This window comes from Agelaius tricolor, unplaced genomic scaffold (assembly GCF_023055355.1).
Source record: "Agelaius tricolor isolate 1412-34295 unplaced genomic scaffold, bAgeTri1.0.p SCAF_5, whole genome shotgun sequence".
Classification (NCBI taxonomy): domain Eukaryota; kingdom Metazoa; phylum Chordata; class Aves; order Passeriformes; family Icteridae; genus Agelaius; species Agelaius tricolor.
In genome coordinates, this window is record NW_027269265.1 from 33,432,753 (window position 1) to 33,452,092 (window position 19,340).

Below are 19,340 nucleotides of genomic sequence, written 5' to 3' on the forward strand. Positions count from 1 at the left end.
TATTTTTTTTTTTGCTGCTTACTCTGATATATACAGCTCCTTATTGAGCCTCATGTTTTAAAAGTAGTCCAAACTCTGTACTTGTTGATCTTGTAACACCCTAAAAAAGAACTATTTATTTGCCTTTTACTGGCACAGGGATGATCTGAGATATCCCGTTCAGAAAATAAATTTGTACAGGGCTGATTTGAAGCTATTCTGCATTGCTGTTATTTTGTTGTCTTTACTGTTCTGGAACTATTCAGTACTCCCTGCTCTATTAAACAGCTCTTTAAAACACCCTCAGTAAGCTCAAGAGAGACCAAAACTTGTTTCCAAGAACACAGATCATAGCTAACATCTAAATAATAATCTGGCATCTATTTGTTACTTTCCGTCTGTTTTAAATACAGTGCTAATACTTTACAGAATGTTGTACAACATACCAGAAGTTGAGCCATGAGGAATTTTTCAGATTTACCCTTCCCAAACTTGCAGTGCAAACCAGTGATGCTTTCACTCACAACTCAAGCAAAGGCAAAGGATTTTAAAAAACCACATCAACTCCTCCCCCCACCCAGCCAAAAATGCGGAAAGGAAAACAAAAAAGCCAGTGGGTTTTCTGGAGGGAAGTTTTAAGACTTTTTGTTACAAGACCATGCATAGAACCTACAGAGGTCAACTATTACTGCTAAATTGTATTTAGAGGTTGCCCAGCTATACATCGGAAGACCCTGGGAACACAGGGTGGTTTGTGGTGCTGCACTGTGATTTAATCACACTTCATGCAGTGAGTTCAAAGCATTAGGAAAACAAAATACTGAATCCCACAATACTCTTATGGGGTAGGCATTAGGCCTGCTTTGAAAACAGGGCACAAAGAATTTATTGTATCTGTAAGCAGTTGCAGCTACTTAGCCTCAGCACCAGGATTAGAGAACATGCGATTGGACTTCTGCTCCCTCCTGTTCTCGCTTGAATATTAATCGAGGTGAAGAGTTAATAAGAAGAGAAAAAGTCTGAACTGATTGTTTCTCTGTGAATGTATTTATGCACAAAAGGATGAAGCTGGACAGAGACAAATCTCTGATCGTGTTTCACTTTGGTGTAACTCCTTTAGGATCAATAAAACTAGACTTGCAATAAATCTTACATAGTCTGGAAAACCCTGAGTAATATTAATAAAATTCAAAATGAGAATTTACCTCGTCAGACTACTTCCTATAGTGGGTATCTAATGTTCTGGAGGAGGAGATCAGTCTAAGAGGCAGCTGGAGTATAATCTATCCATTACTTGATGTTCCTTTCATGCAGGGAATTTTAAGGATTGGTAACAGCAGATAGGGATTGTTTTAAATAGAAAAACAATAAGTAACTTTTTGAGGAGAAATTTATTGTAAAACAAGCTATAGATATCTTTAATTAGACTTAAGGAACAGCCAATGAAAAAATAACTTTATTGAATTGATAGCACTACTACTGAAAACAATTTCCTCGTTGATACGTTTGGATGATGGCAGGAATCAGACAGCGTAACTGAAGGGGTGTATGCCATAAATACCCTTCAGTCCCAGAAGCTATACATCTCCACACCACACTAGGTATTTTGTAAATTAGCATCCAGCTAAACATGAAAAAATTTTCACTGAGATTCAGATATAATTGAGCAATTAGATTTAATCTGTCACACGCTCTGCTCTGATACTGCACCTTGCTTTCAAGTTCAAGTATCTTGCGTTGAATCACTTGAGTCTTTGTTTTAGAGACTCTGCAAGTACATCCTATCCTTTCCTGAGAAAGTCACTGACCTACTATTCTGCTGTCAGTACCAATCCCAGTGTCTCAGCATCTGTAGCTGCTACCTCAGGACCCACATCCAGTGCATCTGAAGATGCACTTCCTGCCTGACTGCAAACATCTTGTTGGTCTTTTTGTTCCTGATTTCCCACTATGTTTGCTCATACACTTCAGTCCTATCCAGAAATGCATTTCTAATCTAGGCCAAGTTTCCTATGTGTTTGCCCAAGTATCTCACTCACTGGAAGAAGCTGTTCCAGTCATGGGGCTGCAGAAAACCTACTGGGGCAACAGAATCTATTGACTAAAGCAAAATTTGCTCCTCTTAAGTCCTTCTCTAAATTAAATTAATGTAATTAATTTCTAACATTACTATCTTTGCAATTTTTTGTGCAACTGTACAATGGAGACTCTGATGTGGTTTTTTTAAGAAAGGCTTTAGATGAAGCAGTTCCTATGGAGTCCAAGGAAAATGCATGAGCCTGTGAATTTTATGAACAAGTTGAGAAAATTATATTTAAAAATTCCTAGCTGTAGTGAACAATTCATCTAGAGCTGCTACAAAATTTCAGTTGGCTGTCCAGAAAGCACCAGCTGCTTTTCTCTGATGCCTGTATGTGTAGTTTGTAGGATAGACAGCAAATTTTTGTTGCACTTGGGTTGTTTGAATGAGGTGCAAAAATTACCTGCTTAAGTTTATTCCTAAAGAACAGATAATTTCAGTTTGTGAAAAAGCTGAAATCCTGTACCCTTCCCAAGGTTTTCTGAGAGTTTAAGATCACTGAAGGTGCCACAGCCTGTTTATATTCACCTGACATTAACTAAAATTTCTCTTGTTCTACAGTAACAGATGTAAATATTCTAGAGTACCCAAATAGCTGAATAAAGATGTTTGGGTTTGTTTTATTAAGTGTTTACAAATATTTACATAAAAAGTGAGGTGCCAACAAAACAAAACAGTGATACTGGTAGACCCAGTGTCATTTCCACTGGAAGCAGCAGACCTATACTCAGTGATTAGCAACCAAAGGGAGTGTGTGTCATGCTGCAGTCGCAGCACAAAAATGATTCCTTGCATTTTTCAGAGTTCATTTTCCATCTTGAGTCCTAACTGTCAAAAAGGTTTCTAATTATTCATGCTTCCAAGAAAATACACTCCAAGTAAGTTGGGTAGCTCAATAGAAATTTAAAATGTGATAAAAAGGGCAATTTTGTTGGAGAAATACAGACTAACTATATTTCCTAGTGAAAAGATTTAGAAAAAAAATAGGTTACAGAGGCAAAGACAATGCCACTGAAATTCCAGAATGTTTTATGCCACAAAATTTTATTTTTCCCCCCGAATATTGATGAGAAGAAACTTGGATGATTTATGTCCCCTCTCCTCTTCTTTCCTCTAAGTGATACCAGATCTGACATGTTTGGAAAACAATTATACACGTACATGTTTGGGCATGTTTTCTTCCTGTCTCATTTATCTATAACTACTAGCTTTTTTTTTGAATGTGCTTTTGTGGAAGAAGCACCTAGGATAATCTTACTACTGTGTAACAAGGCTTCCTAAAATGCTATAGCAGTCTTCAAAGAGTGCTAATAAAACTTTGTAACACAGTCCACCATTGCCTTTTGTATAGGTTGTATTTATTTATTTTTTTAGATTTTCTTCAGAATATCTTAGTTTAGATTGAATATTATAAGAGGAAAAATGTCAAAGGTTAATGCTCTTAACTGTCTAAGTCTGCAGGTTTAGGAGACTGATGAAATATACCCAAGTAATCTTCTTTTGCATAAAAATATTGCGCTGCATTTTAGAGGTATGTTGATATATTAGAAAGCGCAAAAAGCTAGGTGGTAAAACCGACTTTCAGTCCACTTGGACTAAAATATTTTGATTATGAAAATAGTCACTGGTACAGAAGAAAAGTACTACCCAGTGCTCAGACTGGTGTGATTTGTATTGTTGCATTTTAAGGGAGGCTGGGGCTACTGATGATTTTGTAATACTACAAATATTTCTGGCAGAGAAAGATTATTGGCTGAACTGTAGGTTAGGCTCTAAAGGTGTAAATGCAATTCAGTCTATGAAAATGTCTAAAATGAAATGTTAATACATATCTACAACTTTTAATACATGTAATTCATTCTCACCTGTTCTTTTATACCTTTCTGAGCACTGACTCAGAAGGAAGGGAAACTGATAGCAACTTGAGAGGCTGTTTGTTTCAGCATCTGGGTATTTTATTTCTTCTTTGACTTCACTTTTTTAGAGCCATTACAGCCATAGAGGTTGATAACTGAACTTTAATATCAGCAGGAGCACAGCATTCACTAAATCAGCTGCACTAAATGCTGGTGTCAGCTGTAGGCACACAGTTTGTGGTATCTGGGAGTGGGGCTGTGGCTGAGCCTCATCCCCAATGGGCTACAGCTGTGTGGGTCAGGTGAGCAGCACTGGAGGTAGTAAGACACAGAGTGCCCAGGTGTACTGCACCATCAGTAAAGGGCACACAGGTCCAATGCACCAACATGAGGGGTGTAAAAGGTTGGGCTAAAGAACAAGAGGGGCAGATGCTTGCAGCCTTCTGAAGTGATGTGATGTTGCTGTGTATGAGCAGGCACCTGAAGCCTTCTGCTGTGGTATGCTGTTAGTGTGTGTGGGTTGAAGCTTTCTGCAGCTGTATGGTGACACTCTGTGTATGTGATACTCTGTGTATTGTGGCCCTCTGGACTGCAGCATGTACTGTGTGTATGCTGCGACAGCCAGTGTCTAGTTTGTTTTGTAAAAATTATCAATGTATTGATTGTCAGGCTTCTGTGCAGTATCAGTTACTGCTTTAATACTCTACAGACCTGTCAAATAGCTTGGGCAAATGGGAGGATGGAGTTATATATCCAAATTCCCTGTTACTCTGTACTTCAAACCTACTGACCATTAGATACACTGAAATAAAGCCTACATGATTATCTAAGTATAGCCATTAGACAAGTATAAAAATCCTGGGTCTTGAAATGTGTTCAGTGAAAGGCCATCGCACAGTAAGAGAAGTTTTCCAAAAGGTGTGGTGTAAAACATTCTGTGTTCTCTAACATAACCATAGGCTAGAAAAGATTTGCTCTGTTTCTGTGGTACTGATAAAGTATGTTGTGTATTAAAAAAAATAAGCCATGTGATTGCGGTACTAGTTACCTGCATGTAAAGTTTAATGAATGGACAAGGGAAACAAATATTCTAGCACATCCTGGAAGTACTTCCTGCTGCTTCCACAAGATATCAAGCAGAGGTCTAAACTAACACTGTCCTGCTTTTAAGAATGTTGGCATAGAGTCATGTTGTGGAATAAGGTGGAGCTAGGGAAAGTGTTTTTAAAACTGTTCAGCAAAGCTGTAAATTACAGTAGGCCATTGAGCTGTTTGAGTTTGTATCCAAGATTCAGTGAGTCTCCTGTGAGCCCTGCCTTGAAGGCTTGAAGGAACTAATTGGAAAGGATCTGAGGAATTAATGGAATTAATGATATGAAGTTGTGCTTTATATGCTATATCTCTCAAGACCTGCATGTGTATGTTGGTATAAATGGTCTTTCTGATGGGCTTGTCAAAACATAAAATGAAATTAAAATGCTGGTGTACTAATTATCAACTTGAAATGGGCCATGAGCCCTAAGTAGACCTTGTTAGGAGTATTTCATTAGTTTAGTAATGAATAATAGGTACTTTTCCAGTTACTTCATATTCCTAATGAGTTGTTAGGAGTAAGCTAAGCCTAAGTATAGACAAGTATAAAAAAACCTAATTAAAATAAATCCCAAATATGGAAAGAATTATAAATATATAATTTGCTAGCTACCTACTAGATAGTCTGAGATGTTCTAGAGTGCTTGGGGCAGTATGACCTTTTCCAACTTTTAACTCTGTTCTTAAAATTAGGGTTTAGGAATGGTAGTAAACATTTATGCTACCTTTAGTCAGTTTGCTTAGTGTCTGTGCATCTGTCTATACAATAGAGGCAACAATACATTTATTCCCCCAGAAGATAGTGAGGTTTAATGTCAAAGAATTTGTGTAGGTCTAGGTAAATTTGAAGTACTGGATGAAGGAGGATAGATGCATGGCAGAAGGTCTGAACACAGCAAGTGAAAGGAAAGAGCCTTCAGTCTGTTTTCTTCTGCCAATGACAAGTGCCAATAAACTTAACTAGGTTTTTCTTTGGGAAAACAGTGAGCATAAATTTTTACTTCATTGCAGTCTTATGAAAGTGTAGGAGATGTCTCTCCTCTCAATCTGGAACATGCCAGTGCAGAACTGAAATTCTGTACGACTTTGCTGGTGTTCCAGGCAACCCAGTTTCTTCCCCATCCTTCAAAACTAAACAAATTCAACCAACCAAAAGTGCTGTTGCAGAGAACAGCAAAGAGTCTAAGAGTGAACTGTGAGTTCATAATTTTATTTATTCTGTTGCAAGACAATTTGGCATTCATCAGAAAACTCCCTTTTAAGCAGTGGTGCTCGCTGCTTTTAGAGTGCAGCAGGTTTGAATGTAAAACTTGCCTGTGGATTACAGTGATTTCTTGAGAGGTACTTTGTGTTTTCTCAGCCAGTGTCAGAGCAGTCTCTTACTGCCATCTCTAGCTAGACACATGAGAAAGCTCAATTCAGAAAGCCATCATTAAGCAGGGGCTGGAGGGGAGGGTGGAGGAGAGGAAGATCTGCTGGAAACTGAGCAGGGAGCTCTGGGCCCGTGCCGGGACATGAAGGCGGTGGCCATCCCTCTTGGAGGATGCACATCTCTGCAAACAGGTCTGTGCAGGCTGCTGGATGTGAAGGCCTTGCAGGCACACAAGCCCTTCTCCTGGGCAGGCACACAAGCCCTTCTCCTGGGCAGCACAGCACAAGGGTGCTGTGGTGGAGATTTTGAGCATTACGTTTGTGTTGGCTGCATTCCTCGTTCACAGAGTAGGAAAGGCTAAAGACCTCAGGCTGTTGCTGGGTGGTAGCTATTTCAACTCGAAGGCCTGTAGCTGCCTGAGAACAACATGCTTTTGTTTTGCTTTGTTTCTTTTTTTTTTTTTTCTGGTGGAAGTTTTAATTCATTGTGATGCTTTTTAAGTAGCTGGCAGAGATATGAATAGACACTTCTTCAAAAGGCTTATGGAATAGAATTGCATAACTTTGTACTTTTCCTATGCAAAGCAGAATAAGTTTGGTGTAAATACAGTGACAAGTGTCTGAAAGATACCTTGGCTTCTTCCAAGTCCTATTTATACCCCATGAAATCCAGTAACTATAAAATCACCTCTGCTGCTATGAATTGTCTCACTGAGGGATGAAAGAGGAGAAGTTTGGGTAGTGATACCTTGGCAAAACAAGAGCTGCAAGTTCTCTCTCTCCTAAGAGCTCTAATAAGGTTGCAGCTAACCAACAATGTGTCCTGATCAACAGATCTCTAACCTTTTAAAAGGTGTAAGTGAGCCTTCCAGAGAATTATGCTTTCTTGTTTCTGTGCTGTTCAATTGCTTTTATTTTTTTTTCCCTTGGATTCTGATGAAAATAGGTGCAGTTGAAATTCCTCTGAGGCAAGGCCAGCACTTGTAGGAGTGTTCATTGCATATGGGATTAGGAAGTGGTTCTCAATAGGCTTCCAGTGCTTTATGTGTATATATCTGTTATTCAGGGAATTATGCCAAATTCTGGTAACATTGGTTGAGATGTGAATTCTAACAGCTCTTGGCTTTGCCTTCAGTCAGGGTAGCTGCTACGCTGTGTCTGAAAATATCTGCCTGCTTCGCTCCAGCCTGTTACCAGCCTGTTCCTCTGTCATGTTATAGGCAAGATGGCTGTAATGGGTACTTCATCTTTCAGCTGATTTGGATTAGCAACAGTTGTTAAATGTAGGCATTTGTGTATTGCTCATGCCTGCAGTGAAGCAGCTTTGTGCTACAACCATTTTAGTAAAACTTGTAACAATACTTTTGAGTATCCTAGTTAGGCCTTGATTAAACACCAGAAGTGGTGTTTGACTTTGCATATGGGAATTTCATGTATTAGAAGGTTTTTTATTTGTGATGTCTGGGCTTTATACAGTATTTGACATTATTGATATTCTTCCCACAGAAACCTGAGCTGCTGGGGCTGGTGGCTGCTCAGCTCAGGAATACAAGACACTTAGTGGGATAAGTATTTGGGTGGGTGTGGTGATTTGCTTGGATTTGAGATGATAAACTGTTGGGTTTTTTCTTTTGTATTTGGTTTGTGTGAGCCAAAATATTTTGCATTTTCTAAGAATGAATATATATATATATATATATATATATTTAATCTCTTGTCATTTTTATAGTTGTGATATAAATATTTAATTTGGTCCTGGAGCCCAGAGCTGTCTGACTGTGCAGAGGCTTTTCTCACTAAAAACCAGTTTCCTGTGAGGTGAGGCTCTGTAGAGCAGTAACTGGCTTCAAGTGCTGCTGTAGCTGTGGGCACTTGACATTCTCTCTTGAAAACTCATGTTTTGGTTAGGAACTCTTGGTATTGCATTCAGACCTTTCTTTTTTCTGTTTGTAACTCCGTGATTTCACCAAAAAAGCTCAGTTTTAAGCATGTTTTATTCCTTGTGAGTGTTAAGTCGAAGTTCTGCTGAGGTCTTGCACAACTTTTGACGGCTTTTGTGTCAAACAGACACTGAGGCTGAAGAAAATCTCCCCAAAGAAACAGAAGTTGAAGAAAAAGCTAATTCAGTAGCTTAGATTAAGTCCACAAGTACCCTGTTACTGTCACAGATAGTGGTAATTTTGGATTCTTCCTTGAGCAGACTGATGGCAATCTTGAGGATCTTTAACAGGTTTTCAAGGAGAAGGCTGTTGCTCTCACAGTTGTTTGAATCATGATTTTTCACCCTATTTTTCTCACTGTTCCCTTTTGCTGTTTTCAGGCTTGCTGCCAGCCCCATCTGACTTTGTGGTATTGCTTGGTGCAGTGTCCTTTATTGTTTTGAGCCATTACTTGAATACCTCATGCAAAGCTGTGTTCTTCAGGGAAAGGGAGGGAGGTGCCTTCTCAGGGATGGGAAGACAGATGGGCTGGGGATCAGTAAAACTTCCTTTCCTTCTCCTCCAGCGTGCAGGGTCATCATCCCAGCCCCAGTGACTCGTCACTTGTACTTGGTGCTCTCTAGTGACGTTTCTTGGGCACAGTGAAAACCACAAAATTCATAGGCTAATAAGGGTGGAGTAATGTGGGATTATTGCAAGTGTTCTTGTGCTTGCTCTCCCAGCTCAATAGGAAGCCTTTAATAAGAACTTTCCTAAATAGTGTTGCATGCGAAACGGGGATTTCTGCTTCGTTCTTTTAACAAACAGCCATTTCATGAAATAGTGTGGTTTTTTGCCTTTTGGTACATTCCAGAAGACTTTCTACCTTTACTGGTTACTGATTGATAGTTCTGTGCTGAGCTCCCTTTAATTTTGCAATAAACTAACAAGGAGGCTGAGACCACAAGTTTACAGAAAACAGCTTATTTACTCAACTGGATTTACAAGGATGACAAAGTCAGGTTTTGTAATTTCAGTGTGGTCTAGGATGGGCAGGAGGAGTACTTGAAAAATTGTACTGTATAAATAACCAAACAAAATATAGTTTGCTTATTCTTCTGTGTGAAGTTCTTAGGCCAACTCTCTCCCAGGACCTGCAGGGATTTTCTGCATATGCAGGAACTTTGCTATTCCAAATAAATGGGAATGTTGTGAGTTTAGGCACAAAAAGTAAGGTTTTTTTACTTTTCTAATATGCTTCCAAAAAAACTAGCATCTGCTGAAATCACATCAGTGGATGGTGGCTCTGTTTTCACAACAACATATGAAGGTTTAAATGGGATATTAACACTGTTGTTGACTTTTAGATTAAATCTTAGAAGTAACAATGATCTATCTGGAACCCAAGTGCTGTTTTCCTTGAGAAATCCTTGTGTCCATTTTTTTCCAGGTATTGGCTCCTATAAAAAGTGAGAAAGTAATCAGAGGAGGAAGTTGGGTTTTTCTAACATGTCTAAAATTAGGAAGTTGAAAAAGTGTTCCTGCTGTCTTATTGTGTTTATCTCTGGGTTTTCTAATACTTCTTGCTGTCATGACACTTCTAATTGTTATATGGGGTTATTTTACAATCTGAGATAGCTATGCTGCAGTAAAAATTGAAGTAAAAGATTGGGAAATTGTGTAGTCCATCATTTGTGTGGTATTTTAAGTAGTAGATTTTTTCCCAGAAAGGATTTTGAAATCTGAATCCGAGTGAATTTCCAAAGAGTTGGTAATTCTGTCAGAATTGGAAGGCTGAGGACTATAAATTTTCACTTGTTAAATAGCTCTCTTAACCTATGGCAAGGGAATGGGCTGAAAGTTAAAGGCAGTGGTTCGTTGAACTCCATGGGAGACTGCACTGAAGCATGTTTCTAGTGTTACTGAGCTGTCTAGCTGACTCTTTTTTTCCCTCTTTTAGCAGTGGAGAGTGTTTTTCATTCAGGCACAGTTGCTGACTAAAGAAGACCTACACCCTTTGTTCATTATGAAGTAGGAACAGAAAAGCAATAGCAAAGCTTCCTTACCTGCTGCACATTTCAGGACACAGTTGTGTAGGTAGAGGTATGATGGCTTTTTGTGAGTCTTAGTGGCAATATTTTGTCCCTTTAGTTGATATTGGAAATAGGAGCTCCTCTTAAAATACTAGGTGTTTTTAAATATAATATCTTTTAAAATACTGTGTATTTCAGTATGATAACATCAAAATACCATGTAGCAATATTCTCACTGTTGAGTGTTCTGCTGGAAGTTAATAAACATATGACTGGCTTTGAACCTCTTGAAAGGAAGCTGTGCTTGGCTGGTAAGCTGTCCAGTATTTGTCCAAAGGGACCACAACAGAGGCAAATTTTCCTTACCTACTTAGTCTGAGGATCTGGCATGTCTCCTGTGCTAAACAGGTTAAATTAATGGCAGATCTACAATGAAGAGTTGAAGAAGTGCTATTGCTAGTTCAATGCAAAGCGCTCTCTAGTAAGTCTGCTTGGACTCTCTAGGAAGCCCAGCTTGTTTCCAAGCAGGTAGTTTTTAGCAGGAAGTTTCTCTCAAGTGTGGCACCTATCAGACCAGCCCAGTCCTTCTTTTTGGTGGTTTGTAAGAAACAGCATCATTAACATCAAAACCAGCATGATGTCCTGTGCACCCATGTATGAAGCAATGTGTGAGACTCAGCTGATGCTGTCCATGCACAAATGTGATTCCTCACCAGAACTCACAGAGCTGTTTGGCACCAGATCTCCTTTGCCTTTCTGGGTGTTCTCTCCGTATCACCCACAAGTTTAACCATTCCCTCAAACACCTATTTGCAGCTCTCTGAATACGTCAAACCATTTCAAAGGATGGCAGAATGGAATGTAAGCATGTCTTTCAGGTTCATGAAGGAGAATTTGGGGAAAAATTAATCAAGTTTTTAAATGTGCCACTGGGGTCATGTGATACCAGTACTCAAGGCTTCAGGTTGAATGCCTGTAAGGACTGGTGAACTGCTGAAAATGTATGGTCTTGTTTGAATGGCACTTTAACTGCCAAAGTATTCATGACCAAAGTTTTACTCATGGAAAACTAAAATTTGGCACTTTCCAGTGAAGGCATATCGTTGAAGTTTTGAAGATAGATGTATCTATTCTGAGGAGCTTGCTGAATCTGGGTGGCTTTCTTTTTATAACTGTAGCAAAGGACCAGCTCTTTCCTTTTGTTAGTGACCCACAGCATGTTTGATTTAGTGAGAGTTTGGAATACTCTGCACACTCTCAAAGTGAAGTTCAAACTGTATTAAGGGAGCTGCACAAAGATACATGAAAATACATATATATATATATGATAATAGGAATACCTGTACCTGATGAATGAATTTTGCAGTAATTGAGGCTGCAGAAGTGTGACAGGGAATTTGATGCCAAATTTAGTGCTTAGCTACAGCCTTGTCTTGTGACTGGACTTGTCGTATGGGAGAACTGCGTCTGTGTTGTTCTGCAGGCTTGGAGAAATGGGGAATAATTTTCAATTAATTCCAAAATAAGCATTCTGCATATGCATATGGCTTCATCTCAGAGGAAGTGTGCTTATTCAAGATAGTATTTAGATATATATTTAAGCAAATGTGTAACTGTCAGTGAAGTCATAGAACTCAGAATATGCTTAATTTCCATCCTCAGAGCAAGTCAGAGAGGAACATTTACTTGGGTAGGACTTTGCTTTTTTAAAATTACTTTTTTAAACAGTATAGCAGGGAATCTAGGATATTAGTACTGAATAATTACTGAAGGACACATCAGAAGTTGAAATCTAGGTTCAGAAGCATTGCTTGAGTTAATCATAAAAGGTGAAGAAGACTTTCAGTCTTAACAGCTAGTAGTGCTGTGGAGTTCCTGGTTAAGGAGGAATCTGGAAGATAAAAAAAAAAAAAGCAGTTGCATTATTCTTCTTGTTCATTTTTCTTTTGATTTTTTTGGAAGCCTTCAAAGTTAGTTTCCTTTGAAGGAAAGCAATATGAAATATAGTGTACTTAGGTATTTTTTTCTATTAAAAACGTTCCTTAATCATGGTAACATTTCTTTAAAATGTGATGCATAAATAATAAAATACATGATGGCACAGCACAATGATTATCTTGGCACGAGTCTGAGGTGACTGAATCACTTAGAGAGCTTGATACTTGTTAATAATGTGATCATTGCAAAGTGTGCCAATGAAAACTTCATACCTCACCAGTACGTGTGAGTATAAGTTTGTTAGTGTGCTCTGTTTCAGCACATTTTCTAGCACTGGGTACTATGGATATGTGAGTCTGTGGCTTTTGTGACACAGTGGAAACAAAGTGAGAATGGTTTCAAGAAGGAAAGGTCTCACATCCTTTCTTATCCCTACTGACTCTTGGCTGCCTACTCCTTTCATTTGCCTTGAACTGGTTTTGATGCCCATCCTATCACAAGGATGAACTAGCTCACTAAAATGGAAGATAAGTATCCTAGCAAAAAAAAAAGGAAAAGTGACTTTTTTTTCCCCCTTTGTTAATGAATTGAATTATCTTACCCTGTAATCTTCTGAACAAGTCAGCCATCAGTGGCAGCAAGGAGGTATGTGTACCAGACCCTTTGCTGTCTGCTTTTGGGTGCTTGTAGGTGCACACAGCAGCTCTGGGGAAAACAGCAGAGGGGTGTAATGTGTTTCTCGTGTGTTTGCTGTTAGGACTATTGCAAGTGGTACCTTAGCCAAGGTGTAGGACCAAGCAAGGCTGTTTTCTACCATGTTCATGTTCACTGCAGTGATCATAAATGCCCAGTCCCAAAAGGTGCATCCTTTGGGATTAAGGTGGATCCTTTGTGGCTAAGCTGTGCAGAGTGATCACAGCTAGCTCAAGTTTGTTCAGAGTTTGTAGTCAATAGCAGATGAGCATGAGGGGCATCACTATGGAGTTCTGAAGGTGTTGAACTCCTGTTGGGTAAGCGAAGATTTACTTACATGCTCAATTTAGTGCTGTTGATACAATCCATAAAGCTCTCAGGCACCATCATGCCTGTTTGCACTACAGAGCTGGGTGGGCTGGCATGAGCAGGGAGGTAGAGTCTTGTAAAGGTCACGTTCTCCATCACACTGCTGGCACCTTGTGTCATGCTGCCTGAAGAGGACACAATACCCTGCAGCACTACCACTGCAGTCACAGCTCGTTGGTCTGACACAGCTTGTGTGGGGTCTCACAACGGGAAAAGAAAGGGGACAGTGTGTCGTATCTTACTGCTGAAAGAGTTACAAAGCAGGAAGAAGCCATGATCAGAGGGAGGGACAAGTAGTGGAGGGAATGGCAGAGAAATTCTTCTTCCTTTTAGCAATGGCAATCTGTTAATTTATTCCAGTAAATTCCAGTGAAACTACATTCAACCAAGTATTGTGTGGGATTCCTTTCTGCCTTTCTCCTGTGTCAAATACATCTGAAGACAGGCCATTAATTTGTAAGAGAGTTTGGAGTTTGTCTGCTCTCAGTGCAAGTAGAAGAATCATTTTGGTTCTTTAAAAAAAAATTAATTTTTGAAGTTTGTCAGTGAGCAAAGTGGAGACCAACTGTTATTGCAAAAAGTGCAGCTGCTTAGCGATCCAAAGCATTGCAAGATAACTGTGGCTATAGCGATGTTCTTCTCTCTGTGGTGTTTGCACCGTTTGCTTAATGTTTTCTGTTCCTAAAAACTAGTATGCATTCAAAGGTGCAAGAAATTGTTCATCTCTTGTAGGAATGACTATTGCTCATGCTGTCAGAGGAGAGCACAGTGGGCACTATAGTTTTGTTTATCAGAATCTTGTGATCCTGAAAAGCACTAAAAAAAATCCCCTTTGTAAAAGATAGCCTTGTAACATTTAGTGCTTTTGTGCTTCAGATCAATGGGAGTGTACCCCTACCACACCTTCCTCCATGGCACTGTGTTTCAGCCAAAGGAAGAAAGTGTGTAAATTGTGTGGAAATTACTTGGAAAATAGATTTTCTATTTGACTGTGAAGAAAATGGTGGGTTTTTGTAAGGAGCATCAAAATGTTCATGGAATATGAGCAAAATATGAAGCTCTTCAGAGCAGTAGTTTCATTTAAGGTGCCTGTATGTATCAACATACTGTTGTTCAGTATTCAATCTTTTTAACAATATCCCTTTTCCTCCACTTTTTGCAATTGACTCTTTCAGTTTCTGCAGGCAGTTCAAAATGTTCTGAGTGTTGAATTTGCTAAAGATCAGAATATAGAGGGTCATCTCGATGCTATGCCTGGAGGATTCCAGTCCTGGGCTTCTCTCTACCTTCCAGTAGCTATAACAATTCATTTCCCATCCCCCTCTCCTTGTCTGTTTGCAGGTTATCTTGACGAATCAGATTACCACAGCGCTGAGCAGTGGCCCTGGGCTCCGGGCAGACCTGGTGTCTCCAGCTGATGATTTGTCCCTGTCTGAAGGTAAGGAATCCCTTCTATCAGAACTGAAACTCTACACGGCCACAAATCCACACTGTAACTTGCAGTCTTCTGTTGAAATATAGGGGGCTAAGTGAGTCAATTTATCAAGTCTAACCTAACACAGTCTTGAAACAAAATTATTTTCCAGTTTCTCTGAAAATCCATTTATAATTAAAAAGAAAGTATGTAGAGTTGCTAAAAGGATCAGATACTTTCTAAAGGCTGGGAATGTATTTTTGAGCCATGTCAGTTTCTCAGCATTGTACTGTCACTCACATGCATTTAAAGCATTATTTTGTCAGTCTTCTAAAGCTGCGACAAGAGGAAATACACAGGCTGGTGTGCAAATTTCATCTTATCTAATGGTTATCATAGATTCCAAGGAGAAACAACTGCTCACAAAGGAAGGAAAGCAGATCCTCAGTCCTGTTCCTTGAATTACACTTGTTTGGTTTTCAAGTACACTGCCTCAGACTGCATCTCTCTGTTGTGTGAATGTAATATGGGGATTTTTGTGAAGCCATATATTACTTCACATCTTTGTGCTTGTTTTCTGAGCAGAATTAGAGAAAAGCACTTTTTTGAGTAATAGTGAGGATGTAGCGTGCTGAAAAGAAAAGATAATTCTGAATCAAGGTTTACAAAGTAATATTTTAATTTTGGTTTTCCCCACTTGCAAAGAATAGTCACAGAGTACCCTCGTGAGGGACAGATGGAGAAAAATTTAGCATTCAGTTCATGCATGGATCCAAATGTATGATGCACAGCAATGCTCTTCTTGCAAAGGCATGATAATTGCATGTAGACTTTCCACTTCACATAACATGGGTATTTCCCCTCTTTGTCTCCTTGCTGCACTTTCTGATGGTTCTGATCAGCTTCTCTGTGTTCTGGTTCATCACACATTGTTGTCTTATGTGTCTTACTTACACAAGTACAGTTCAGTGGCAAAAATAACTAAGCAGTGGTTAAAACTGACATAATTTCTGCAACTCATTTCAGTGGACAAGGGAAAGAGGTTGAAGGTAGATTTAAATGGAATGTCAGGGAGTAGCAAATAACTTCAGTGCAATGCCTTAACACTGATTTATGAGTTTACTTCATAATTTTGTCAATAGGAGTCTGGCAAATCATGGCCCATTAAATAACTTTAGAATTGTGCTTGTGGCTTTTATTGGTTCCACCCATTGCCAAAGTATCTCTGAAGTACATGTCTCAAATACTGCTCCCTACCTCTGGCAGACAGATTTGAAATTTGGTAACTAGATTTGGAAGATAAAGGCATAATTTTTCACCTTTATAATTTCCTTCCTGGCACAAAGTTGTTGTGCCTTGTCTTATTAAATTGTCTTGATCACAGTGCTCGTGCTTCTCCTTGCCCTTTAGAATTGCTGTGGATGAGCTTCCTCTGGAAAGAAAGCACAGCTGACTCTGATGTGGGAATAATAAAAAAATATGTTTTCAGTAAAACGTATTTTTGTCCTGTGGCTAAAATATTTGAAGATACTGGGGAAAAACACATGGAATAGTTGAAATGTTTCTGAATTTCCCAGCACATATAAAAGATTCTCGGTGCTGTGTATGAGCCATAGTTCCAGAATATTCTAGAATCAGGGCTACTCAAGAGATGGCATAATAATTTTTCTAGCAGTTACAGGTTTTTCATGAATCTATCATGTTGTGCCTAAACTACCACCACTGCTTTTCACCTTTCAGCTTAAGAATGAGTTAAAATATATTGGTGCTCTGTGTTTTATTCCTTTGTTGTTCTCATTCCTTATTTTTAATTAAGGATCTGAAGTAGCAAAATGTGTCAGCATCATGCTTGTTGAAAATGGACATGTTTGTTTTGCCACAGGACAAGAATAGTACAGACATCAACAGTGCAGGCTCCTTTGGAAATTCAAGTTTTATCAAGGGATATAGGGCTGATAAACTCCTTTCTTTCTCTTCTTTCCCTCCTTTCTTGATTAACATTGATACGGCATTTACTTCCTGTGTTGTGTAATGGAAGAACACAGTGCATCTCCACGCCACAGGCTTTTCTCCCTATCTTTACTGTTTGTAAAATGGCTGCTTCTGGATTTCCATTTTCATCCCTTTTAACCCCTACTGTCTATCTGTGAAATTTCAGGCTCATTCAACATATGATTTCCATGTTTGTCTTCCTAACAAAAGACATAGGTGTGGCCAGTGTGTTTTGGTGGGTTTTTTTAACATCATGGTGTTGAGTTGTCCTGAGAAAGTTCCCACTTAATGTATTTGGATGTTAGCTCTTGAACAGCCTGAAGGCAGCAATAAACTTCTGATAATCTTTTGTACTTTCAGAATCCTAAATTAATTTGTCTTCTAGAGTTAGTAAGATAGTAATAATACTTACTGTTCTTTTACAGATGTAGAATTTACAGGAAAGAGTAGTTAGGTGAGTAGCCCAAGTGCACAGAGTATATGTTGCAGAGTCAAGGATAAGAGGCCAGATTTGTGACTGGGTTCTTACCTCATTGTTCCATGTCACTCATCACCAACTAAAGCTGAATTTGAACCAGTGACCTAGATGTGAAAGGACCCATAACACATTATTAGTCCTGTAAGCAACTCAGACTGCTTGGTTTGTATATGTCTAATATGTTGTTTTAATCCTATCTGAAATCAGAGTCCCTTCACTATAAATGGTTTGCTAAAAGGGTAATATTTCTTAGATGAAAATTTCAAACTAAATGTGCTATTAGGAAGAAGTGGAATGTTATAGTGTCCTCTTTTTTTGCTTCTGATCGTGCTTGGGAATTGCTTGGGTTATGTGTTAGATTAGGCAAGAAACCAAGGAAGCTGTTCATCTGATGTGTGACAGAAAGTTAATCTGATGAGCAGGCTGAAAGGACATTGTCAAGCTGTTTCAGGCTCACAGTTTATCATCTGTAAAGCTGTAATCTAGTGCATGAAAATTTGTGTCCTAAAAATACGTTAGATTTTTATGAGAACGTTAATGGATTTATAAAAGCAGTGCTGGCTGTAAAATCCCATTACTTATGTAGCAGTGTAAGAATTCATGAACTGTTTGTTGGTATTTCTTATAGGAAATGGTTATGTCCAGCTAAATTCCCAGACCTGTGCATACTTCTGCTTCCAGATAGACAAAAAAAAAAAAGTATAGTTTGCCACAAATAAAGTGATAAATACAATGCCAAAGTTTCTCTACTTATAGTCTGAGTCCTTGTATTCATTTGGCCTTTACATAGTTGTCAGATTATCAACTGAAGGAGTTAGGAGCAATAATATTTTTCTCTAGCTCTTAAATCCTCAGACATCTGAGGATGTCTCTTCTGTCACTTCTTCCCTAGGAACCAAACTCAGTTTTTACTCTACTATTTTTACATAGCCATCTCTCAAACTCTGTCACCAGTGGGTGTAGTCTGGAGGATGATGGTGGATGTTGCTGTTTCACTTCCATTCTTGCTTTGTGGAATAGCCTCTGTTTAGTTCTTCCAGTCAAAGACAACTTGGAGAAGCCTAAAGTTATTTTACATGGCTGGGGTGGTCAGACAAGCCCAGGAGTAGCCTAAGAACTAATGATTTATCATTTAAATATAAAAAATAGATCTTACCCAATTAAAGTAGTATCTTATTAAAAAAAAATGGTTCAAGCTGCACTAGGCTTCATGAATGGTAGAAATATTTTGTATGACTGGCGATAGGTCTTTCAAAACAAGTTGTCTGTGACTGTGCTATTTTTGCTATTTTTGTGAAGTTCACATGACTAAATTTTACCTAATATAAAAAGTCTTTAGAAACTAATTCTAAGCCTGTGTATTTTAGCACTAGGTGGATGGGGGAATTTGTGTTTCATTTGTGTGCTGCAAAGAGATAAGACAAGATGACCTGCTTGAGGTTCCTTCTAATCCACCAGTGCCTATGCTATTAATGTATTTGCCAGCTGCAAGCTCTAACTTCCTCTAGCAGACATCAAAGCCAAACTCCATCTTTCGTGGAAAAAATTCAGGGGTGTGTTGGTATGAGCAAGAACAGTATCCTCCTCCCACCCTGCACAAAGTGTCAAGCAAAAAAAAAGGAATGCTGTCTTGGGCTTCTTCAGTCTCAGCTAGTACTTTCAAATATTTGTTTGAAAAAGTCAGAATTATTTTGTGTTTAAAATTGTCTCTAAACTTGCACTAGATCTGGGGAGGCCAGTGTTCAGTCTTCTGCCATTTGTGTTCATCAAGTGGTTTGTCATAGCATTGTATATTTTTAGTGCACAATGTGAGCAATGAGTTTAGTCTGACCTTTTCATCTTTGTTGCTCTGATCTTGAATTCTTTTAAGCTGTTGAGCAGAAGTAGGCTTTTGTGTTGTAGAAACTGGAGAACACTAAGCTACCATAACATCTCCCACCCACAGGATTTTCCTGCTTTTACTTAGAAGTGGAAGGTTTGAAGCTGGAATCTTCAGCTTCTCTTCCTTGCTTTGCCCTTGATCTCTTAACATATTGTGGTTAAATGGTTTTATTCTTCCAGACTCAGTTTACCTTTTTTTATATACCTTTTGGGGCTTTCTTTTTCTTCTGCAACTTTTTTTCCTT

At 38.8% G+C, this 19,340-nt stretch overlaps 1 protein-coding gene across 4 annotated transcripts in view; it reads left to right on the top strand.

Moving 5' to 3' along the window:
• The window catches only part of RAD51B (RAD51 paralog B), a 397,721-nt gene that overhangs the window by 174,335 nt on the left and 204,046 nt on the right, over positions 1-19,340 (top strand). For all 4 annotated transcript variants that reach the window (XM_071427109.1, XM_071427111.1, XM_071427112.1 and 1 more), the window contains exon 8: positions 14,672-14,768. In XM_071427109.1, the coding sequence (XP_071283210.1) occupies positions 14,672-14,768 (97 nt within the window). The remainder of the gene's footprint in view (positions 1-14,671; positions 14,769-19,340) is intronic.